Below are 27,174 nucleotides of genomic sequence, written 5' to 3'. Positions count from 1 at the left end.
GTTTGTCAGGATTTTTCTGTATTCATCATTTGTACAAGTCCAGGATTCTAGTGTGCACTAAAATACATTTCTTTGATAGTTGCCCATGGTAATCCTGGCGAATACAATTCAAGAAAATGTTCCTTCTCATCAGTTTGCAATATGATCATGTACCGCCACAAGATTACATTGAGATGGACCAAATTCCGTGGCCACACAACGTCTGTCCAGTATATTGCATTGCCTGAAGTCACTTTGTGAGTGCTAACTTAAAAGCTGGTGAAATTGTAGAAAAGGAGATGGAATGTGGGAGATCTTTGCAGTGAAGATGCATCTTTCCATTTATTCATCATCATTATTTGGTAATTTTTTCATGCATGTAAGATTTTAATTTCCTTCACTAACTAATGCATATATTCGGATTTTATTGAATGTGTTGCGTTACCAGTACTATGTTTGGCTCACATTGAATTTGAGATTCATTGTCTGTTTCATACATTTGTCAGCTATTAAGACCATGGATTCATATTTGGGAGGTTTAGAGATCAAATTTTTATCCGGCCATCCGAATGTAGGTTTTCAAATGACTCTATAAATAATTTAAACTAAATCTTGGATGGCCCTATGACAAAATAACAACTAAATTTGTTCCTCATTTTTGTCCATCTGAACCAGTACTCGTATCTTTAATTACCTCTCCTGCAGCCATGAAAGTTTGGTAAAAGATCACTTCAGGATTGATTGAAAGGTATGATTTTTTGTACATTTTTATGCTATCCACAATTTATTTGATCAGCACACTTTCATAACATGAACAATTTTATTGCCACTTTATTTTTCAACTATGTTTACATGTTAGAATTGTAAGTTTGAAAATAGTGTTACACGCACGCAACAACACTTCTGATAAAAGAACACAAGGTCTTTAACAATTTGATCTATTACTGTGATCAATCCAAATATTCTTATCCTTTCTATTTTGTGCTGTGCATTATGTACAAAATTCCATCAGAAACTGTAACTGTTTATCCCTTCATGCCCAAGTGCATTTGACCACAATAGGAACTGGGCCTCTCTTCCATCTGACACCATTCCACAATCAGACAATACACACACCATTCAGTCAGGAAGAACACAAGATGCAGACCAACATTAAAACAGGCCTGATATGTAAATGTTACATGTTTCACAATGTCATAAATGTTCATTCTTTTTGCTGCTTTAGTGAATTATTTTCTTTTCGTACATACACATGGAATAACACTGGGTATTCACAGTTTTCACCACATGGAGGAAGTTGCAGTGTAGGAATACAGTTCGCAATTCCCAGTGTCAGTAACAACATCATTATAAGTTCATACTGTAGCTGCAACATGTGCCACACTTTTCATTAGAACATATATAATTTCATTTTAGGAAAATCTAATAGTAAAACAGCTTTGACAAATTCATTTGTCTGGCACATTTTAGGCTCTAAGAATACTCTGTGAAACAATTAATGAGCCACAGAAAGAAAGTAGGTTCAAAATTCAGTCGTTCATCTCTTTTTAAGCCATTTTAAAAATATACGAATCACCAAATTCATACAAAACAAATACAACATGCACAATAAATGGACGCATAGCCACACAGTCTACACATACCATTCTTTGACATCTTTAACATTCTGCTTTTTTGTGGGTTTGCCGGGTGCCACCTTGTCGAGCCCCGTTCCATTCTTAATACTCCCGTTCATGTGCTGAAGTGTGGGGTGTTGCACTTGCTGCGGATGGTGCAGGAGGCCCTGCTGTAGTTGTGGCTGGCCATTGCAGCCCAGGAGTCCGGTCCCCATGGCAACGCCACTGCCACTAACACCCCCACTGCCACCACCTTGCACAGGTTGGGCACGGTAATTCTTACTCTCGTCCACTTTGTAAGACCCGTCTGCTCTGTTCTTGAATTTGAGAATGATCAGTATGAGCAGTATAATGGCTATCATAGCACCTGCAATTATGCCGATGACTAGAGCAGTATTCTCTGCAGCTTCAGAAGAAATCCGCACACGTGTCTTGTTACGACCCGGTGGAGGGCGAGGGGACGGGATCGGTGGCTCCCTCGGAGGCGGCGGGGGTGGTGGCGGAGGCAGCTCTGTTGTTGTCGTGGTGAACTGCGTGACCGGTCCGGGCGGCGAACCATCGGGCATGTGGGAGCTGCCACTTGTGTAGCTTCCCACACCTGCGGCATTGGCTGCCCCAGCACTGCTGCCAAACGTGTCTTCCAGTGTGCTGCTGGGTTCAGTCCATACTGGTGCAGATTCTGAAGTGGCTGTCTCCGTGTCTGTTTCTGTCTCCAATGCAGGACCTTTAATGGAATAATAAATCTCATTACTTTTGAGTTGTTTGATGTTTATCTTCTTCTGCTACAGAAAACTAGTATGATGTTAAAACTACTCTGTCTTTTGTATTTTATTGGGAAACAGGTAAGTGTGGGTTAATAACACTGTGCTAATCTGTGAAGTAACTGGCTCAGTCCAAGTTACTTATAGATGTTCCAGCACTCCAATATTCTGAAATAATATGTCAAATGCTTTAATAACATTCCTTAAAGCAGTAAATTAAACATTAAAGGTTTCTGAAGTTGCAGATTGCTCGTTATTTATTGTCTTACAAGTAATTTTCAGAACAACTTTGTGCATTCACTGAAAATAATCAGCTGATTGAAACTATTTTGTAGTTGTAGACGGACTTGAAAATGTGTTTGAAGCTTTATTTCACTTCCCTCTTTGTGCAAAGTGATTATTCTATTCAGATTGCAAGTGAACCATTGAGCAAACTGGCACAGTCTGGGCTCGTATTTAAGAGGACAGTGCTCCAATTCCATGTCTGACCATCCAGATCTTAGTTTCTGATGATTTCCCTAAATTGCTTAGGGCTAATGCCAGGGTAGTTCCTTTGAAAGGAAATGGATCATTTCCCTCCCCAATCCCATCTTATACTTCTGTCCATAAAGCCATCCATTCGGGTCTTCTGATGTCCTGTTATAAAAATGAATTTCTAAAGGGGAAAGGAACATAAAAAAAGAGATTAATTCAACAAGGGGAGGAGAGCTGCTGGCTTATAGTTACTGAACAGCATATTGTGTGCCATTGCCCTAGGCTGAATTGGTTACCAGTCATCATTAAATCATCAAACGAAACCAGGACATTAGTGATTGTGCATTAGACATAAAATAAGCCTGGCTCCTTGTTCTTGATGAGATCACCAGGTTATATGCAGATGCTGGAGTTCATGCTCTCCATTCCTTTTATAGTACTAGACAGGCACATTCTTCTTCCGTTTTGCTTATAAGCTCTGTTTTTGACCACTGGTAGAGTGCTTTGACTTTTTATTTACATTCCTAATCAATGACGTTCCATTCCCTGAACTTTTTACATTCACAATACCATACAACTTAACACTGTTTGTCCATTAGTATAGTCATCATCAACAGGTCTGTCAGTTGTATTTATAGGTGACAAATGAAGTATATGCATTGAGCTGCAGGCAGGTGCAACGAAAAAACTGTTACACATTAAGGGGAGTTTGAATGTCCTATACCAACTATGTTAAATTTAGTGACCTGGCTTCCCTGTATTTCAGGAACCACTGTAGCCATTGACATGAAAATTTGACAGTACATTAAACTGTATGTTCTGAGTCTACGGAACTACAATAATTGAATTTCAGCCACTGCTTTCAGAAATACAAATTTTAATTACATGGTTAAAATTTTGTGTATTTTATACACATTATCCTAAGTAATTTTAATTATACATAACATTATGTTCTTCTTTTAGTTCAGTAGGTGCAGGATATGTATGTCATTACTCCCCGAAAATTTGAATACTCTACTCGAAGTGGTTTCTGAGATTTAGGGAAAAATGCAACAGAAAATGTAAATTTTCAGGAATGGCTTCTAAAGTTTCAAAAGACTGTAACTCAATATATGCTCAATTTTTCAGTTTTAGTCACTTAGAAGCACCCTGCACAATACAGTATATCATACTCTTGATCTTTTTCCAAGTTTTTTCTTCTTTTAGGATTTGTTAGTTACCAACTATGATGCATACTCTGCTTTATCAATGCAAACCTTGTCTATCTATTCAAGTTCTCTGATGCAGTCTGCTCCAGGATTAATTCCCATATGCTGTAGCACTTTGGCCCTACCAATGTTACCAATATAAAAAGCAATAACAGCATCAAGACCCCCACTTTAGTGTCTTCATTCCAACAAAAACACTTTTTGGTAAGCGAGTCCATATAAGATCATTGAATGACTCATTGGGATTTTGAGTCTGCCCATGCAGACACTTTGTCAGTAATTGAGGATTTGCCAGGTATCTGTAAATAGGTTTTATGATATCCATGACTGCAGCTGGGATGGAATGTTTATGGCTGGAAATTTGTGGTAAGGTCTAATGGGGCCAAACTGCTGAGGTCATCAGTCCCTAAGCTTACACACTGCTTAAGCTAACTTAAGCTAACTCATGGTAAGGACAAAACACACACACACACACACACACACACACACACACATACAAAAACAAAAACAAACAAACACCCGAGGGAGGACTCTGTGGGGGAGAGTGGGGGGAGTTGGTGGGTGGAATGGGGATAGGGTTTATAATTGGAGGAGTCAGACAGTTGGCAGAGGTCATCCACCAGCCCCACAGCATCCCAAAACAGTGTCTGGAAGCCTTGTCTTGCCATCAGGTAGTACCTGCGTGGGGGCACTTCTCCCGACCTGGTACAGAAGCAAATAATCAGAGCCACTTCCTCATCTCCTCAAACCCGGAACCTCCCACAGAAGAACCCCAAAAGTGCCCCACTTGTGACAGGATACTTTCTGGGACTGGATCAGACTCTGAATGTGGCTCTCCAGCAGGGATACGACTTCCTCAAATCCCGCCCTGAAATGAGATCCATCCTTCATGAAATCCTCCCCACTCCACCAAGAGTGTCTTTCCGACGTCCACCTAACCTTCACAACCTCTTAGTTCATTCCTATGAAATCCCCAAACCACCTTCCCTACCCTCTGGTTCCTACCCTTGTAACCGCCCCCGGTGTAAAACCTGTCCCATGCACCCTCCCACCACCACCTACTCCAGTCCTGTAACCCGGAAGGCGTACACGATCAAAGGCAGAGCCACGTGTGAAAGCACCCATGTGATTTACCAACTGACCTGCCTACACTGTGAAGCCTTCTATGTGGGAATGACCAGCAACAAACTGTCCATTCGCATGAATGGACACAGGCAGACAGTGTTTGTTGGTAATGAGGATCACCCTGTGGCTAAACATGCCTTGGTGCACGGCCAGCACATCTTGGCACAGTGTTACACCGTCTGGGTTATCTGGATATTTCCCACTAACACCAACCTGTCAGAACTCCGGAGATGGGAACTTGCCCTTCAGCATATCCTCTCTTCTCGCTATCCGCCAGGCCTCAATCTCCGCTAATTTCTAATTTCAATTTGCCGCCGCTCATACCTCACCTGTCTTTCAACAACATCTTTGCCTCTGTACTTCCGCCTCAACTGACATCTCTGCCCAAACTCTTTCCCTTTACAAATGTCTGCTTGTGTCTGTGTATGTGCGGATGGATATGTGTGTGTGTGCGAGTGTATACCTGTCCTTTTTTCCCCCAAGGTAAGTCTTTCCGCTCCCGGTATTGGAATGACTCCTTACCCTCTCCCTTAAAACCCACATCCTTTCGTCTTTCCCTCTCCTTCCCTCTTTCCTGACGAGGCAACCGTTGGTTGTGAAAGCTAGAATTTTGTGTGTGTGTTTGTGTGTTTTTTTATTGTGCGAATCTACCAGCGCTTTCCCATTTGGTGTATATATTCCACATGGGAAAAATATATTAAAAACACAGATTCTGTGACTTACCAAACGGGAAAGCGCTGGTAGATAGACACAAAAAAACCACACACACACACACACACACACACACACACACACACACACACACACACACTCTCAAAATTTCAAGCTTTCACAACCCACGGTTGCGAAAGCTTGAAATGTTGTGTGTGTGTGTTTGTGTGTTTTTTTTTTATTGTGTCTATCTTCCAGTGCTTTCCCATTTGGTAAGTCACAGAATCTTTGTCACTTATAAAGTCACTGTGGTTCACAATTACAGTGGTGGAATCTTTGTCCACAGCCGGGATGACTGGGTCGGAATCTCTTTTTGAGGCTGTATCTGGTCTCCCTTTCTCTGCTGAAAGGTTGGTGTTTTCAAGACGGGACCTGGGGAAGGATGGGGAGGCCAAGTTGGAGGTAAGAAATTTCCAGAAGGTGACCAGGCTTAGTTAGGTGGGAGGATCATGGTTGGGCAATGCTATGAACTGGGAGAGGTAGGATACAATGTTAGGATTAGGTTGGCTTTGGTTGGAGGGATTGGTGGCAAAGAGGTGATTGCAGGGATTGGTAGAAGGAGAATAAGGCTTTGACAAGTCCAGCATGGTTAAATTTGGGTGTGTGGCTAGAGGTGCAAGCTTGGATAGAACTGAAACTTCTATGGGGCTCAAGGTTTTGGTGGAAAGGTTAACAACAGTATTCCAGCATTGTTCAAACTTTGTCTTTGGTTTTGGAGTGTTGGTAGAAAGTTTCTGGGGATGTGACAAGTTGAGAAGTTCTGGTAGGCTGGGTCCGGGTGCTATGAAGGGTTGATGAGGAGAAACACTGGTTACGATAGGGGTTGGATAGTGGTGCCCAAAAGCGACAGTAAGATGTCAGCAGGTTGGGTAACTTCTGGAGGTGGTGTCTGGAAAGCTCTTCGAAGTGCTGGAGAGCATGTGTTCAGTTTCATAGATATTGTACATGTAGAAGGTATTACACAGTTGCAGTATCTTGCGGAGGAGCAAAATTGGTTCTGGGATGCCTATGCCATGGAGATGCATTTTTTACAGTGCCAGTTCTGTGAGGGATGGATTGGCAGAATCTGAAAAGGTGAAGGTCACTGTGAAAGGAGGAGCAGGATACAGAGAAAGGAATTTTTAGGTTATATCGTTGTAGGGGGGGGGGGGGGGGGGGAGGAGGAGCCATTGCTTTGGCAGCATTTAAGGACAAAGGTATACTTTTTTGAACTGGCGCAGAAAAATGGAGCAGGGGTCATTCGTGGCAGAATGGTATCTGGGAAATAACATAGGAAATGGGCAAATGAAGGCATTAGGTGGTTATGAGGGAAGCTGTATCACAAAAAGAAGTGTAAAAATATGTACAGACACAAACAAATACTAGGTTTGTTTATAAATAAATAATCTGCTACCAGTCACGTTTTTCCTTTATTTTATTATTCGCACGACGCGTTTCGAGAAATAATTCTCATTTTCAAGTGCGTTTTTATGTGTGTTAATCCATTTCTTTTGATGTTGTCAGTGTGTGTGAGTCTGCTTCATTTTGTTGACTTTTACTGTAATACATAAGAAACGCGATTTTTAGTTGGGTATCAATTCTTTCTGTGAGGTTAGTGGCTAAAGTTTGAGAACAATTTGTACTTACAGTTTCCTAATGGTCCATTTGTGTAGAGTCTCACACACACTTAACATCTTACACAACTTGTACACTTTACACATCGAAAATATCTTATATAAACAGAACAGTTACAAAGATCTTCTTACATGTAGTTCACAGAGATAACATTATAGGTCTTCCACAGATTATGATATGCTTTTGTACAGAGGTTATTTATCTTAACAATTTGGCTTATGAATTACTTATATTGATTTTACAGTTGTGCTTATTTCTATGTTTTACTATTTTTATTTAAGTATATTATCGAAACATCTGAAGAAATTAACTGATTCACTTTCAAGTTTTTCATTTAATATTTTATCTTCATATTTTCTGTGATGTGAATATATTAAATGAAAAACTTGAAAGTGAATCAGTTAATTTCTTCAGATGTTTCGATAATATACTTAAATAAAAATAGTAAAACATAGAAATAAGCACAACTGTAAAATCAATATAAGTAATTCATAAGCCAAATTGTTAAGATAAATAACCTCTGTACAAAAGCATATCATAATCTGTGGAAGACCTATAATGTTATCTCTGTGAACTACATGTAAGAAGATCTTTGTAACTGTTCTGTTTATATAAGATATTTTCGATGTGTAAAGTGTACAAGTTGTGTAAGATGTTAAGTGTGTGTGAGACTCTACACAAATGGACCATTAGGAAACTGTAAGTACAAATTGTTCTCAAACTTTAGCCACTAACCTCACAGAAAGAATTGATACCCAACTAAAAATCGCGTTTCTTATGTATTACAGTAAAAGTCAACAAAATGAAGCAGACTCACACACACTGACAACATCAAAAGAAATGGATTAACACACATAAAAACGCACTTGAAAATGAGAATTATTTCTCGAAACGCGTCGTGCGAATAATAAAATAAAGGAAAAACGTGACTGGTAGCAGATTATTTATTTATAAACAAACCTATTATATCTACAGTCGCAGGCTTTCAAAAACCATTTATAATGGATCTAATCAGACAAACAAATACATAAAAATCCCTCCCATACAGGCTAGCCATGTGGGGACGGTGTATCTGCAGTGACAAGAACTCCCTTGTCTAGTGTACTGAAGGTCTCACAAATGACTTCAGACAGGCACTATCCCCCAGACATAGTCTGCAAACAATCCCCACACATCTCCTTTCCTCTCGCCACTCCCAAGAATCACCTGCACAAAGGACTGCTGCTTCACAGTCCGGACCATCTGGATCCTCCCTTCCACCAGCAGCTTTCCTGAACTGTGCATATGGGAGTTATTCTTACAACACTTTCTCTGTTCCTGAAATTACCATGACCTCAACCTGTGGCAACCTACTGCCCCCACACCAACCATTCAACACCTTCTGCCCCTTTTGTCCTATCAGCCCCTCCCAATTCATGTCCCTTCAGCCTCATTATATACCACTCTCCACCAACATAGCCACTGGTCTTTTCCCCTTTCTGTGTTCCTCTCCTTTTCTGCTCTCCATTTCCCCTGCTGGTCTCTCCCTCACAGCCTCCTGATGCTCCGCCTGGCAGCTGTTGGCTGCTGTGTGTTACTGCCATCTAGTCCCTACGCACCTTGCGAGACAGTGCTGACTTCTCTGCCCCCAAGCTGTATCCTGCTAACCTTTGCCCTTCCTCACCCCACTCTGGACTGCTGCTTGTGTTCAACATGACATTTGGCTGGAGATAGTGGTCATTTGTGCATGAGGTGTGCTTGCTTGTGTGAACATGTGTGCATTTTTTATTATGAAGAAGGCTTTTGCCAAAAGCTTTCTGTGTAACGATCTTTTCGTTGTGCCTATCTGCAACTCACCATGTCATATTTATGTTTATTGGCAGTCTATCCTTTCTTTATATTGTTGATCTGTCGGTTTCATAATATTGTTGATATTCCAGTGTGGAATTCTTATTGTTTAAATTAAGTATACAGTAATTTTCTTCATAATGGATGTACATCATAGTTAAAAATTGTGTTATTTATTCATTTTTTTAGTAGTGTCACCAACTGTTTGAGTTTTCACTTTAGCAGTGTTACTTCTATTTAATTGTGATGCACTATTTCAGTTCTTTTTCTTTCAGATCTGAAGCCTCAAGTGGATGATTCTTAGATATTTCCATATTGTGTCACAATTTTAACGAGTGTGAACATGATTTGTTCTATCACTGAAATTGTTTTACTGAAATGGTGCTCTTAGATCAATATAGCACTAGTTCTTAGCTTTATTAATCTTTCCAGTTTAGCTGGCATTCCTGTTGTAGAGAGGATGCGATATGAACTGCTTTGTGTTCTGTCTATAAGGAACAGTTTGCAGCTTTTACATTTCCTCATGCTCTACACACTTTATTTCTACACAACAAAAATGTAAACTAAGGAGCCTTTCATTGGGAATGTTTTACTCTGTGTGTGATTGTAAAATACATTTTGAGAAAACTAAAATTTTCTGTCTAACTGGAACTCAAGACTTGGAACTTTGGAATGCTGTTATAAATTGAGCTATACAGTCATAGCATATGAACCACTCCACAACTATTTTGCCATTATTTCTCACCTTGTATTGTTCTGTATGAAACCGGAGACCTAGAAACGACGGCGAGGCTGCGTCCCCGCTGTAGCCCGCTGTGGTACACAACCCCTCAACAGGTTACAGCAGTCCACTCACCCCACCACTGCCCCACACCGAACCCAGGGTTATTGTGTGCTTCAACCCCCAGTGGACCCCCTGGGAATGTCTCACACCAGACGAGTGTAATCCCCAAGGTTTGCGTGGTAGAGTAATTATGGTGCACACATACATGGAGAAAGTGTTCACGCAGCAATCGCTGACATAGTGTAACTGATGCAGAATAAGGGGAACCACCCCGCATTCGTCGAGACAGATGGAAAACTGCCTTAAAAACCATCCACAGACTGGACGGCGCAGTGGACCTCAACACTAATCCACTAGGCAGATTCGCGCCAGAGACCGGCATGCCTTCCCGCCCTGAAAGCAGTGCGTTAGACTGCACGGCTAACCAGGAGGGCATTTCTCACCTTACTTTCAAATTCCTCGAGCTCTTTTGCACACTACCTGTTGACAGAACTTTGGAGAGAAAATTGTAATGGAGACTGGCTTAGCCACAATCTATTTCAGAATGAATCTTTCACTTCGTAGCAGTGTGTTTGCTGTTGCGAATCCTGTCGACAGACTAAGACTACGTACCAGATCGATACTTGAAATTTGAATCTTTACTTCCACAGGCAGTGCTTTTGCCAATTTAGCTATCTGGGCACAATTCACAATCACCCTCATACTCTCAATCCATTTGTAGCTCTCACCCACTTTTTAAATGCTGCCAGAGCTCCCCGGCACACTGGATAGACTAGCATCGCCAGAAGAAGGATGTTGTAGAGAATACGTTAATCACAGGTGACAAATGAGTTGCAGGATTTAAAGCTTGATACTGGTTACAAATTGTAGGATGTCGCTAAGTCATTCTCAGTTACGTTCTCTCTCCCCGTGACACTAGTCCGGCAGTCGGAGAGATTTTCGAGAGCAAACTCGTGACGGGGAGAGAAATACTGGCATACGAAAGAGGACTGTGAGGTCGTGAGTCATTTGTGCATAGCTCAGTTGCCAATGACATCATTTGCAAAAGTGAGGATCCGGGCTCGAGTTTCAGTCCAGCATAGCTTTGGACTGTCAGGAATCTCCAACAGCTTCAGTCTGTTAGGCATCTCCAACAGTAGCGTACAATTTGCTGCACAGTGAAGGAGGAACATTTTGTGTTGGCACTTGGGCTTTTGCTGAGAGAACATCAAACATAGTTTATTAGAGAAATCTCTCATTAATATTTCTATAATCTGTTTGAATAATAATGTGCTATCATTGAAAATGGCAATCCTAAGATGTCGTGGACGATTTGAAATGTACACCGTCCGATCAAAAGTATCCAGACACCTATTAGTAAACACAAATACAGGGTGCATCCAGTCTCCACCTTACGACAGCTCAAACTCTGCCGGGGACATTTCAAACAACGTGTCCAAATGCACGTGGAGGAACGGAAGCCCATTTTGCCTCAAGAACTGAAACCGAAGAAGGTAGCGATCAGTGATATCGGGCACTGGGGTCCAGGGCGAAGTTTGCATTCCGAGTTACTGTAAAGACGTTCCTTCAGTTTTGGACGAGGAGTCTGGGCAGACCGGTCCATTTCAGCAGTGTTATTGCTCTAAACCATTGCCTTACAGGTGCCGCTCTACGACAGGGTGCACTGTCATGCCGGTACGATTGATCGTCATCCCTGAACTGTTCCTCCACTGTGCACAGTACACAGTGCTGTAAAATGTGTTCAGATCTACATCTACATCTACATGTACATCTACATACATACTCCACAATCCACCATACAGTGCTTGGCGGAGGGTACCTCGTACCACAACTAGCATCTTCTCTCCCTGTTCCACTCCCAAACAGAACGAGGGAAAAATGACTGCCTATATGCCTCTGTACGAGCCCTAATCTCTCTTATCTTATCTTTGTGGTCTTTCCAAGAAATGTAAGTTGGCAGCAGTAAAATTGTACTGCAGTCAGCCTCAAATGCTGGTTCTCTAAATTTTCTCAGTAGCGATTCACGAAAAGAACGCCTCCTTTCCTCTAGAGACTCCCACCCGAGTTCCTGAAACATTTCTGTAACACTCACGTGATGATCAAACCCACCAGTAACAAATCTAGCAGCTGAATTGCTTCTATGTCCTCTCTCAATCTCACCTGATAGGGATCGCAAACGCTCGAGCAGTACTCAAGAATAGGTTGTATTAGTGTTTTATAAGTGGTCTCCTTTACAGATGAACCACATCTTCCCAAAATTCTACCAATGAACCGAAGGCGACTATCCCCCTTCCCCACAACTGCCATTACATGCTTGTCCCACTTCATATCGCTCTGCAATGTTATGTCCAAATATTTAATCGACGTGACTGTGTCAAGCGCTACACTACTAATGGAGTATTCGAACATTACAGGATTCTTTTTCCTATTCATCTGCATTAATTTACATTTATCTATATTTAGAGTTAGCTGCCATTCTTTACACCAATCACAAATCCTGTCCAAGTCATCTTGTATCCTCATGCAGTCACTCAACAGCGACACCTTCCCGTACACCACAGCATCATCAGCAAACAGCCACACATTGCTATCCACCCTATCCAAAAGATCATTTATGTAGATATAAAACAACAGTGGACCTAACACACTTCCCTGGGGCACTCCAGATGATACCCTCACCTCCGATGAACACTCACCATCGAGGACAACATACTGGGTTCTATTACTTAAGAAGTCTTCGAGCCACTCACATACTTGGGAACCAGTCCCATATGCTCGTACTTTAGTTAGGAGTCTGCAGTGGGGCACCGAGTCAAACGCTTTCCGGAAGTCAAGGAATATGGCATCCGTCTCATACCCTTCATCCATGGTTCGCAAGATATCATGTGAAAAAAGGGCAAGTTGTGTTTCGCAGGAGCGATGCTTTCTAAAGCCGTGCTGATGCGTGGACAGCAACTTCTCTGTCTCAAGGGAATTCGTTATATGCGAAATGAGAATATGTTCTAGAATCCTGCAACAAACCGGTCTGTAATTTTGAGGATCCGTCCTTCTACCCTTCTTCTGTACATGCGTCACCTGCGCTTTTTTCCAGCCGCTCGGGACTTTACGTTGGGCAAGAGATTCGCGATAGGTGCTAGCTAAGTAAGGAGCCAATGCAGTAGAGTACTCTCTGTAAAACCGAATTGGAATCCCATCAGGACCTGGCGATTTATTTATTTTCAACCCATTCAGCTGCTTCACAACCCCAGGAATGTCAATCACTGTGTCCTCCATACGGGAATCTGTATGAGACTCAAACGGCAGTATGTTTGTATGATCCTCCTGCGTGAAAGATTTCTCAAATGCTAAATTTAAAATTTCAGCTTTCGTTTTGCTGTCTTCCATTGCCAGGCCAGACCGATCAGTCAGTGACTGGATGGAAGTCTTCAACCCGCTTACCGATTTTACGTAAGACCAGAATTTCCTTGGGTTTTCAGCAAGATCTTTTGCTAAGGTATGACGGTGGTAGTGGTTGAATGCTTTGCACATCGCTCTTTTTACAGCAGCACGAATCTCTACTAACTTTTGCCTGTCCTCATTCTCCCGATCTTTCTTGTACCACGAGTGCAAGTGCCTTTGCTTCCTGAGCATTCTCCGAACTGTGCTGTTAAACCACGGTGGGTCTTCTCCGTCCGTAACCCACTTTTACGGCACATACTTGTCCAATGCGTGATTTACAATGTGTTTAAAATTTGCCCATAATTCTTCCACGTCCATCATACTGCAAGTAAATGAAGTCGATTCATTTACTAAGTGGGATGCTAACAATTGCTTATCTGCTCTTTCTAGTAAGAATACTCTCCTAGCCTTCTTGACCAACTTTTTAACTTTTGTAACCATAGTCGTAATGACAACATCATGATCACTAATCCCTGTCTCAACACTGACACTGTCGATGAGGTCTGGTCTGTTCGAGGCTACCAGATCTGTCGATTTAGCTGCCCAAGACAGTTTTCAGATAATGTGTTCAAAAGTAATTCACATGACGGCTTGTCTGTACCACCTGTAATGAATCCATAGACATCCCAGTCTATACTAGGTAGGTTGAAGTCGCCTCCGACTAATATAACATGATCCGGGTACTTCTGCGATACAGAACATAGACTCCTTTGGATGATTCTAGAACTGTCACGGCGGAACCTAGTGGCCGGTAATAACACCCCACAATTAACTTTATTTCACCTAGCCCTGTTAAATGTGTCCAGATAACTTCACAATCACACTCTACACGTCGATTGGTGAGTGTTCATCAGGACATCTCGCACTACTGCCTAGCCTAGAAAACCCCCACAAGTACTCTGCTGCCCGAGTAGCCGCTTCCTTTGTGTAGTGCACCCCTGACCTATCTAGGGCCGTCCTACAATTCCCCACCCAATAGCGCAAGTCTAGAAATCTGCAGCCAAAACCGTCACAGAGTCGACGAAGCCTCCGCTTGAGACCCTCCACTTGGCTCCAAACCAAAGGACCCCGATCCACTCTGGGAACGATGCTGCAAATAGGGAGCTCTGCTTGCACCCCACGTGTGAGGCCAGCGGTCTTTACCAAATCCGCCAGCCACCTGTACGAACTGAGGATCACCTCATAACCCAAGCGACAGGCATCTTTGGTGCCGACGTGAGCAACTACTTGCAGACGACTGCACCCCGTAAGCTTGATAGCCGCAGGCAAGGCTGCCTCCACATCTCGGATGAGGCCCCCCGGCAGATAAACCGACTGCACGTTGGATTTCTTTCCAGCCGTGTACGCTATTTCTCTAATGGGCTCCATCACCCACCTAACGTTGGAGCTCCCAATAGCCAGCAAGCCTTTACCCCCGTGTGCCTGCTCGGGGCCTGCTGAAGGAGTGGCCACGTGTCCACTGACAGGATGAACGGGCGAGGTCAGCCGGCCAGCCTCCACATTGGACCTCCGCCTTGAGCGACGCGAACGCGTTGCAGTCCACCACTCACCCTGAGGTGAGGGTGGTCCCAATGCCCTGTGTACACTAGAAGGTGCCTTGGCGGCTGAGTCAGCAGACGCAGCAAGCGACACCTGGGATGTCTCAAGTGACGCGCCAGACCCTCCGCCATCGCTGCACCTCGAGGCAGCAGCCTGAAGGTGGCTGACCGTGGCCAACAGCTCGCTCAGTTGCTCGCGAACCGCGGCCAGTTCCTCCTGCGCCCGCACACAGCACGCACGCACCCTATCCATCTTACTGTAAATATCTAACGGCTGTGCGAATTTATACTCTACAGCTATCAATAAGCAATATTACTCCTCTCAAATATGAGAATATGCAGGGATTTTATGTAATTAAATATGCAAGCGCACAAACACTTGGAAAGAAATTAAGAATCAAACTATAAAACAAATATGAAGCTAAATATGTGACTCACTACTGTACTGCTGCTGCACTGATACTTCACCAGCGGCTGCTCAAGGATCCCTTCACATTTAACATTTTCTGAAGTGTAATAAGAGGACCACACTGTACCCACACAAAACACTCCCATTCCTTAAGGTCATTTCCTCTGTACCTCACTGCTAGCACTACACATAATGATTGGTAATGTTCTCCAGGCATTTGCCAAACCCATTCTCATCCACTGAATTGGCATGGGGTAAAAACTGATCCATTACTCCGCACCACTCATTTCCAGTCATTGGCATTGGAATAGCACCCCGGCATTGGATGTAATGGATGTTGGAGAGTAGTGACAGTCTAAGGGAAAATAAGCTGAAGATACGAATTGAAGTTTGTGTTGGGGAGGGCACGCGACTCAGATAGTTCTTACAGCAATATTGACCATTGTGCTGTGGTGGTGTAATGGTTAGGATTTCTGCCTAGCGGGCAAGGAGACCTGGGTTCGAGTCCTGGCCGCAGCACAAATTTTAATTAATTTCTTTTGCTTCGATCATTACCGTAGATAAAGAAGAGACTTGAATGTCTCAGGGTTTCATTTAATTATAAGATCTATAAAATGTTCCTGATGAATTTGTTACATATGTGATTGGTCAATGTTTGAAGCCACTGAGTTCTCCTGACTGACCCATTCCACTGTTATTGCTTCTGTACTGACAACACAGCTCTTGCTGCCTCCTTTGATACTGACGGGTCTGCCTTCGTGATATCTAATGGTCAATTCCACATTAAATAGGGATGTCTGGATACTTTTAATTAGATATTGTGTATAAGATCAGATTGCTACTATCAAAATATATGGCAAAGTCCTCCATCTCTCTCTCTCTCTCTCTCTCACACACACACACACACACACACACACACACACACACACACACACACACCTACACCTACACCTACACCATTGTCAAAATGAAAATAATTTTCTGCCTATCTGTTCAGTTGCTCATCGCCTCTTCTATTTTGTGAGTATCGTATACATATGCTTCTTTTATCTTGTAGCCACTGTGGCATATTTAAATCAGTAAACTGCTAAAATTAGTCTCACATAAAAAACTTTAACCTTTTTTAGACTTCTCATGTACAACAGTTGAGATGTATATTTGTGGATGTGCTGCCAAATTACTGTCACATTCTCCACACAGTAATTTGATAACTACTTTAGTTGCCTTTTCCTGGTGCTGTAAAAAATGGATTAAATGTTCATTGCTGTCTCGTGTCCAACCAGACTGTGAGGTATTATAGTAAAGCTTGATTCTTGTGTGTCCATCCTGGAGTGTCACCTGCAGTGTCGTCTTCCAGTGCAAAGGAGGGAGCTTTCTGGAGTTAGGTGCTAGAGTCATGTCCTTAATGTGACCTATCTCATTGCGTGATGTCAGCTGACACTGACACTGGCTGGACGTTCAGGAAAGGATATTTCAATTTAACATCCCTTTGATAATCTTAGAGACAGAGGGTTTTAAATTTCAGCACACGCCCAATAATGCTTCACAATTAACCGGCAGGCAAATTGGCAAACTCATTAGAGATTTTTACTTGCAGCAGAAGAAGGCAATGTCTCCAATTGCCAATGTATCATGTGAAAAGTGAAAGCAATTAATGTTTCTGGAGTTACAGAACTCTGTCGATCAATTCAGTTAGTCTTTGATGACATTAATTTGGTTTTTGTTGCACTGAAACTGTCAAGTAGCATTGGAAAAAAACCAATTCAGCAAAAAGGAAGGATCAAAATGTTTTTCTTGTTTGGAGGTGATACATGACTTAAATAGCATTCTAAAATCAAATAATGGAAAATCCGGAATGGAGTGTAACAATATTATGAAAAGGAAAGTTTCCACTCACCATATAGCAGAGATGCTGAGTCACAGATAGGCACAACAAAAACACAGTCACAATGGTCACAAATAAGCTTTTGGCCAGTAAGGCTTTCATCAAAAATAGACGACACACACACACACACACGACTTGTCTCCGGCAACTGAAGCCACAGTGCGAGCAGGGAGTGGCGACTGGGTGGGGATAAGGAGGAGGCTCGTGTGGGGCTGGGGAGTGATAATAGGGCAGGGGTGGGAAACAGTGTGAATTGCTGCTGGGGAGCGTGCTGGGACAAGGAGGAGAGAGGCGAGGGCAGTATGTGCAGTTGGGAGGTTAGACAGATGGCAGGGGAGAGGTGGGGAGGGGGTGGAAGTAACGGGAAAGGAGAGAAGTAAAAAGACTGGGTGCAATGGTGGAATGAGGGCTGTGAAGTGCTTGAATGGGAACAGAGAAGGGGCTGGATGGGTGAAAACAGTGACTAACAAAGGTTGAGGCTACGGGAACGTAGGTTACATTGCAGAGAAAGTTCCCAACTGTACAATTCAGAAACACTGGTGTTGGTGGGAAGGATCCAGATGGCACAGGCTGTGAATCAGTCATTGAAATGAAGGATATCATGTTGGGCAGCATGTTCAGCAACAGGGTGAGCCACTTGTTTCTTGGCCACAGTTTGCCAGTGGCCCTTCATGCGGACAGACAGTTGTTAGTTGTCATGGCTACATAGAATGCAGTACAATGGTTGTAGCTTAGCTTGTATATCACATGACTGGTCTCACATGTAGCCCTGTCTTTGATGGGATAGGTGATGTTTGTGACTGGACTGGTGCAGGTAGGGTGGGAGGATAGGTCTTGCATCTGGGTCTATTATAGGAATAGGTGCCATGAGGTAAGGGGTTGGGAGCGGAGGTTATGTAGGGATGGATGAGTATATTGTGTAGGTTTGGTGGATGACAGAATACCACTTAGGAGGGGCGGGAAGGATAGTGGGCAGGACATTTCTGCCAAAGTCTTACCGTCCAGCCACAGAGGGGCATTCCCCTCGTAACTCAGTACCACCCAGGAATGGAGCAACTGAAATACAATCTCTGCCAGGGTTTCAACTACCTCTCGCCGTGCCCTGAATTGAAAAATGTCACGCACACTGTCCTTCCCACCACTCCTACAGTGGTATTCCGCCATCCACTGAACCTACACAATATACTCGTCCATCCCTATCCCTAGACAACCCCTGCTCCCAACACCTTGCCTCATGGTTCATATCCCAGTAATAGACCTAGATGCAAGACCTGTCCCATACATCCCCCCCACCACCACCCGCTCCAGTCTGGTCACAAACATCACCTATCCCATCAACGGCAGGGCTACCTGTGAGACCAGTCATGTGATCTACAAGCTAAGCTGTAACCATTATGCAGCATTCTATGTGGCCATGACAACTAACAACTGTCTGTCCGCATGAACGGCACGGCCACCGGCAAACTGTGGCCAAGAAACAAGTGGCTCACCCTATTGCTGAACATGCTGCCCAACATGATATCCTTCATTTCAATGACTGCTTCACAGCCTGTGCCATCTGGATCCTTTTCACCAACACCATCTTTTCTGAATTGCACAGGTGGGAATTTTCCCTGCAATATATCCTACATTCCCTTAACCCTCCTGGTCTCAACTTTCATTAGTCATTGTCCTCACGCATCCAACCCCTTCCCTGTTCCTATTCCAGCACTCCGTCATTCTTCCAGTCTTTTTACTTCTCTCCTTTCCTGCTACCCCCCCCCCCCCCCCCCCCAATCATTCCCCTGCCATCTGTCTAACCTTCCGACCACACATAGCTGCTCTACCGTCTCTCTACCTCGTCTCTGGGTGCTGCCCAGCAGCATTTCACTGCCCCCCACCCCCCACCCCTATCCTACTATCCCTCCCCCTCCCTGCCCCAGCCTCTTCCTTACCCCCACTCAGTCATCAGTCCCACAATGTACTGGTGCTACTGCTCGCAGTGTGGCTTCAGTTGCCAGAGACTGCAGCCATGTGTGTGTGTGTGTGTGTGTGTGTGTGTGTGTGTGTGTCATCTATTTTTGATGAAGGTCTTACTGGCCAGAAGTTTAATTGTGACAGTGTTTTTGTTGTGCCTATCTGCAACTCAGCAAGTCTGCTATATGGTGAGTAGCAACTTTCCTTCCCATAATATTGTTAAAATGCATTCTGAGTGATTTGCAACAGCATCAGTGCAGTAAGGGATGAAAAAATGAAAACATTCAGAGTTGCAAAGGAGATAGTGTTGTATGTGTGAATATGTAGTAACGTAATGAGCAAGCAAAAAAATGTTCAATACTCCAGAATTTGGACTGGGACGAACCAGAAAAGTATTGACTGTGTGGGTTTAAAGGTGGTGGCTATGAAGTGCAGGGGCCATGCAAGTGTTAAAAAAATTAGCATGTGAGAGAAAATTTTCTTTTATGTGGCATCCCATGGTGTAAAGCGTGAATGACATAACTACAGCGCATTGCTATAACAATGGTACCCGAAGGATGTATGGTACGACTGAGATGGCAAAAGAACAGTACAATTCTTACGAAGTTGGGGGGGGGGGGAGGGAGGTTGGGCTGGCAGGGGAGGGGGGGGGGGCGGCATAGGGGGCACTGTACTCCTCAGCAAAGAGCCTACAGTACACTTGTTTTCTTTTTCTCCTTTGTGTGTGTGTGTGTGTGTGTGTGTGTGTGTGTGTGTGTGTGTGTGTATTTAAGCTACTGTTTGTTTGAATCATAGTAGCAAGGTCACTGTTGTGTATGTACAACAGAATAGTTTTAATATCTAAACGAAAATTCACTTCAGAAATGTCCAAAAATTATGAGCCAAATTACTAGTCAGTTTTTGGTGGTAAAACATTCAGTATTGCTGATAGACACACACCAAAGTACTTAACACTGTCTTAATTTCGAAACCATTAGTTCCTTCTTGGGTAAGCAGAGGGAGGGGGGGGGGGGGGGGGGGATGGATTGGGAGTGTCCCCACCCATTGTGAGGATGAGAGGAGACAAAGACAACAGCTAGTGTCATGTACAGGGCAGTTGTAATTAAACTTGAGCTTCTTGGGAGGGACCCCATGAAAAGTGAGTGATCATAGGACAGTGAAACTTTGTGGAAGCATTTTTAAGAACATGCAGAATAGAAATAACAAATAAACCATTGAAAGAAACACATTTTAGTTTCCACATGAGAGGGTAACATATGTTACTTGTAGACCTTGTTTTCACTCCAGATTACAAATGTTGCTGAATCTGATGACCATCTGCATGTTAAGTTTCTGTAGATACCATTTCACAATTGTTTACAGCACTTTTTGAATGGTGGACCACGAAATATTCAGCTGTCGTGACACAACTCGTGCAGTGCTTGAAGATCATACATTACGTCCAGCATTCTCAGCTGTTGCAACAGTAATTTCTTCACCAATATGTGGCATAATTGGCCATTGACCTATCCCAGGAGCAGTTTCTAAATTGCCAGTTAATGTGAATTTCTGAATCATGTTATTCAATGCCAGTGTGGAAAGAGAACCTCTCCATATTCCTCTAATGCACTGATACTCATTAAGAGCTGCAGATTATTGCTATTGTTTTGGTAAAACAGCTTTTTGGAATAAAGCCCTGCTCACCTTGCCCAGACCCATGTTGATTATCTGCATCTGCTTCAACCCTGTGTCGCTGTACCAGAACCGCACCTAACAGCAAGTCATTACACTAACACTACTAACAATGCAAATCCCACAGTGCAGAGTCTGAAAATCATTCCTATAAAATTGGAGACCCATATGATAAATAGTTTTCCATTTACATTGGCTCAAGAAATTAAAGTTAAATTATAACCGCCCTGTCCTTCTATACTTTTATATGGACAGTACTAAATATGTTGTCTGCTGGAGATAATTGCTGACCAGCTATTCTGTCTTATAATTCCATGGTGTTAATATTTATAAAATATATTATTTATACAGATGTTCGTATTTATCCATACATTCTTATACTTCCCGGAAAAAAAATTATGAAGAAAAAGCCAGTAATTGTTAAAATTTTATTCAGACATTACTCTAAATTTTTGTTTTGTGTTGAGATTGGCAGTTAGGTGTACCAGCTAATTTAGCACAACTGTAACTAAGTTACTAACATTTCCAAGTTTTCTCAGTGAGATGAAAATCTCATTTTTGTTATATAAGGAGCTGCCAGATTTTTAACTAAGCTTACAAAGTATCTCTGAAACAGAGAACTGTGTGCCTCCTGATGATGATCTTCATTTAAAGTGCAGAAAAGTTAAATTAATGGTCTCAATAAAGTAAAATGATGAGAGCCATTGTCAAAATGTGGGCTAGGTTGCAATTAACATTGCCTTTATTATTCATGAAGTACTCTTTGGCAAAAAAGCAATGTATATTGTTCATACCTCTTCTATAACATCAAAAATTTGATTCATTGATATTTTAATAAACACCTTCCTGAAAATTTGTACCCAAAAACGGGTACCTTTAATATTTTGTCTTCATAACCTGAAATTTATTAAAATTTGTAAAACTGAAAAAGTTTAAGTTTTGCGATAACAAAAAAAATTTGGCAGTTTTATGCTACTAGAATGATGTTTTACATATTTTGTACTTAACTGTAGGAAGTTTTTTTTTTTTTTTGTATTTCGTGTTATATTCTACATGGAACTCATACGAAACATGTAATGTTGACTGAGGAGCTGTTAAACTGGTTCTGTGCAAATGGCATGTAGAAAATATAGTCATATAGGATATTGTTATCAGACACTGCTTGCACTGCTCATAGTGGAAATTGGGACACTACAAAGTATTTTTATTTGTGAAAGCATTAGGTTTTGACTTTGTAGAATAAGAGTTAGTTTAACTGGTTACTGATATGAGAGTGTACGAGTGTTAAATTGTGACCTATCACTTCAACACATATGACTAATTTTGTGAAGTGGCAACAACTGAGCCAGTCAGTTGCATGGAACAGTGGTACTGAAGATATCATATTCAAATGGCAGTCTTTTTAAGACACTCATATGACAGGGGACAAATTAGTTGGACTTTGTCTTGCAAGTGACAAGGCTGTGAATAGAAACATGATAAAAGAATATGAAATTCACTAAAAGAAGGTCTGAAATTGATTGTGATTGTTAAAAGATTTTCTAGCTACTTTATTTGACATCAATCCTATGATCCAAATCTTTTACTTAGCAACTTTCACATTTTGGAGCACAAGCTGAGACACTTGTGTATATTATTTTGCACTAGACTGGACTAACTAACTGGATTGTACTTCTGTATGTAGCCTAAAGACTTCTGAAATGAAATGGATTTACTATCTTCTAATGTCACAGAAAATATGAAAACTATCTTTTGAGATGAAATGCTTTAAATGACTGAATTCAACTTACACTCTGTAGTGCAGCTCAGTCTATACTGAAATGAACATTCCTGAGAAATTGAAAGTATGTGCATAACATGCTAATAAAGCTCAATGGATTTTTTCTGCTTCATTAATTAATTAATTTTATAGGAGCAGGATTTCTAAAAGTGTTAATATACTATCATTTGCTCTTCATGGTCAGGCCTTCTGTTAAAATAGTGAAACATAAGTTTTATGTGCATATGTTTTCTTTGTACATCTTAAACTTATACCACTTATACCCTTTTGGAACATGTCCCAGCAACTGTCAAGAAGGTACTTAAAAAGTGTATCAGACGTTAGTTCTGAGACAGAATGTTTACTTCTTGATTTACTTTTCTATTGTCATTGGATTGTTACTACTAGAAAGGTAATGCAGTTCATCGCAATACAACTAAGCAATAACCGTTGATGGTGTATGCCTACTGAAAAAATGCATTGTTACACCAATAATGAATATCAATAATAAAATAAACGCTGCATAAACTATTTTCTTCTTCATTTTAACAATATAGGAAAAGGATAGATTGCTACTCAACGACACACTGAGTTGCTGACATGCACAATGAAAAGACTGTTACACATTTAGCTTTTGGCCAAAGCCTTCTTCAGAAAATGAAACACATGCACATTCATTCACACAATCAAGCACACCACATGCACACAACTGCAATCTCCGGCAGCTCAGATTAGTCCAAGCTGCCGGAGGTAGTGGTCATGTGTGCATTTGGTGTGCTTGCTTGCTTGCATGTGCTTTCTTTTTAAAGAAGGCTTTGGCCAAAAGCTAAATATGTAACAGTCTTTTTGTTGTGCCTGTCTGCAACACAACATGTCATCTATATGGCGAGCAATCTCTCCTTTTCCTTTTATTGTTGATATTGTGTGTCACTGAATCATTTAAAACCCATTTCCTTTGTTTCCAAATTTTAAGCCATTCTGTACTAGTATTGTGTCATTCCAAATAAGTACTGAACCTATCAAATCTTTTTCAACTAATAAGAATGCCATTTCTGCTGGTGCACTGTAGGTGGTCTCACCACATTTAGAGAGCTACAATTTTAGAAGTTTTCACTACACTTCCAATTTTTTCCTTCCTTTTTTTTTTTGAGGAGGCCAGTCACCAACATTTGAAAGTAGTGAACTACTGTGTATCATTGTCTGCATCGCATACCTCTGTTACACAGTAATTGGTGGCTGAGGGAATATCCTGTCAGGTGAATCTGCTTCAGTTTCACGTCAGGCAGTGATTGCATCGAAGTGTGACATCCCACAGTAGAACGCAGCGATCTCCCCCACCCTATAGCTTTATTACCACCAAACTTCCATGGTTTGATATACTAAGACAACAAGAAACCAACATGTTACATGTTTTAAATGTTAACAAGTAATGCGAAAGACAATTATTTCCTCATTGCATAGTCAGTGCTGCTGAGCAAGATATTCTCAGTGCCAGATAGCTGCCTCATCTCGATGTAGCATTTTGACAAGTTTCCTATTCTTAACCGTGTACCGATATGTTAGAATTAGTGAGGAAGTCATCTTTTATAGGTTCTAGACCACATCTCCTAAGTGAGCGATAGGCAGGTCAATAAAGTGTATCTGGGAATGAGATTACCAGACAGTTGTAGGGGACAGGGACTGCCAGTTCACGAAAGTCATTGCCTGAAGTCAGCTTGCAGATGGAAATGTTCTGGTGAAACCTGCATTAATGCAGCATCCTCTGCAGAAATTGGAAGGAAATTGCTTACATTTCCATCTATCCTTAACTGTAGTCCAATTATTCACATGATACAACACTGTACAACATTATACAACATTCATATATCTCGCAATGTGTCCTTCAATAAGGCTTGGCCTATTGTTACGGACTGACTGTAGTCACTGTTGAATGCTTCTTGTGACTTCCACATGGTTCTCAAAGATAAAATTCTCTTTGTATTGTCAGTCAGTGTCTGGCAATCCTGACAGTGGGTGACTGTATACACAATAAAATGCTAAATGCCTGTTAGCTGGTTGCATCATATTCTTCTACTTATTTGTGTGGAGAATGTGTGTGGTATAGGCCAATAAAATGTATCTGGGAATGAGATTACCAGACAGTTGTAGGGGACAGGGTGCTTGAAACAGAAGATTCAATAAAATACAATACTTCACTAGAAGAAGAGAAGTAGATTTGTCAAAATATTTCATCAAAATGATGCTGTTGTGAGTTAATAACCTAAGAAAATTTCATCAGTGAAACTAGCCGAGAAAGCACCAAGATGGGGACTCTGTATTACTAAAAACATGCCCTTGAAAAGTTTGGCTACAGTGAAGCCGAAAAGGAGAGAGAGGGGAGAGAAAAAGTAGAGGAGTAATATTATTACAGTATACCTCACTTTATTATACCCCATATTCTCCATCACATCACTGTCCATGGTATTTTACCATTGTATCCATTTTTTTCTCCCTGTTGTCATCACCATCACCATCATCATCATCATTTCTTCCACTCAACATCACACAGAAATCAGATCAATAACACAGAAAATGCAACAGACTCTCTACATCTACAATGAACTCAGGTTTTGAGGAGCAGCTGATCAATTACAAGCAAAATAGGTTCTTGGTTTAATTTAGTACACCCTGTTCAGCACACTGAGTTGCCCCAGTGGTTCACTTCTCCTTGAGTTGCTTTCAAATGTGTATCCTTTTCTACATTTCAGTCGATATATATTCCCTCTAATACCTTTTGAAAATTTTTCTTTTGGAACTAATTACAGGTTGTTAATAATTTTCCACTTTTGAATAATTCTCTTCATATTTCACAAAGTTATCCCAGTCACAGTTTATACAGCAGTAATTTTTCAAATATAACCAAAAAATACCCAGAAAAATTTCTACATAGTTGCAAATTCAGTGGTAAATGTTGGCATGATCTATAAAATCAGAATTCTATTGCAAAATGAAATATTTGGCAACAAGGATCAGTAACATGGCATGCATTCCAGTACTGAGAGACTGTTGCAACCATCTTGACTACAAATTTCTTGGAAAAATATAGTGTGATGTAACAAATTACACATTAAAATATAAACTGTTCTCAAAGAATAAGGAAACCTTGGCTTTGGACCTACAAAGCTTGCTGCTGAAATGGAAAAAATGAGATTTTTCAAGCCCTACAGAGGAAATGATGTAATGACTATTTCATCATAATGGATCTTAGCAGTACACTGAGGCACATTACTCACAACTGCAAACACAATTCCTCAAAGACTCATTGCAATAAATAAAGCGATCTCACTAGCAAACGAATAGCATCAACACCTCACAAAACTAGAATTGCATCAGTACCACATTTACATCCACATACATACTTTGCAGGTCACTACAGGACAATGCCAGAGGATACCTTATACTAGTCGTTTCTTATCCTGCTCCACTCGCAGATGGAGCAAGGAAAAGATGACTTTGTATGTATTGCTGTATGACCGTAATTTCTCTCTATCTTGTTTTTATGCTTCTTACATGAAATGTATGTTTGTGGCAGTAGTATTGTTCTGCAGTCACTCACAAATGCCCATTCTCTAAACTTTCTACATAGTTTTTTTTGCAAAAGGAATGTCTTCTTCTTTCCAAGAATTCCCATTTGATTCCCATTTCACAGAGCATTTCTGTAATACCCACATGCTGATCAAACATAACGGTGACAAATCTAGCATCACACTTCTGAATTGCTTCAATGCCTTCCTTTAATCCTATGTGATGGTGATATCAAACACTGGAGCAGTACTCAAGAGTGGATTGCACTAGTGAACTACACTTTCCCAGAATTATTCCTATAAACCAAAGTCAACCATATGCCTTCACTCTGACTGAGTTTACATGCCTGTTACATTTCATATCGTTTTGCAGTGTTATGCCTAGATATTCAACCAATGTGACTTTGTCAAGCAGCACACCGCAAATACTATGTTTGAAGATTAGAGGACTATTTTTCCTACTCATCTGCATTAATCCATACATTAAGCATCATCAGCAAATGTTTGCAGATTGCTGCTCATCCCCTGCATCAGATCATTTACATTTGTGGAGAACAGGAGTGGTCCTGTCACACTTCCCTGGGGCACTCCTGACGATAGCCTCATCTCTAGTGAACACTCATCACTGATGACTGTGTTCTATTTCTTAAGAAGTCTTCGAGCCACTCACATGACTGGAAATCTGATAGATATGCTCAGATGAAGAGCAGTAGAGCACTTGCCTGCAAAAGGCAAAGGTCCCGAGTTTGAGTCTCGGTCCGGCACACAGTTTTAATCTACCAGGAAGTTTCATATCAGCACACACTCTGCTGCATAGTGAAAATTTCACTCTGGAAACATATGCTAAGATCTTCAT

At 41.6% G+C, this 27,174-nt stretch overlaps 1 protein-coding gene across 3 annotated transcripts in view; it reads right to left on the bottom strand.

Moving 5' to 3' along the window:
• Positions 1 to 701: 701 nt before the first annotated feature.
• Positions 702 to 27,174, bottom strand: part of LOC126187518 (neurexin-1a) — a 2,258,738-nt gene continuing 2,232,265 nt past the window's right edge. For 2 of the 3 annotated variants that reach the window (XM_049928650.1, XM_049928652.1), the window contains exon 24: positions 702 to 2,319. In XM_049928650.1, the coding sequence (XP_049784607.1) occupies positions 1,613 to 2,319 (707 nt within the window). In that variant the 3' untranslated portion in view covers positions 702 to 1,612. The remainder of the gene's footprint in view (positions 2,320 to 27,174) is intronic. The other variant, XM_049928651.1, reaches the window with a different exon arrangement.

This window comes from Schistocerca cancellata, chromosome 5 (assembly GCF_023864275.1).
Source record: "Schistocerca cancellata isolate TAMUIC-IGC-003103 chromosome 5, iqSchCanc2.1, whole genome shotgun sequence".
NCBI classification, from domain to species: Eukaryota; Metazoa; Arthropoda; class Insecta; order Orthoptera; family Acrididae; genus Schistocerca; species Schistocerca cancellata.
This window is presented reverse-complemented; position numbering and strand designations above follow the sequence as displayed.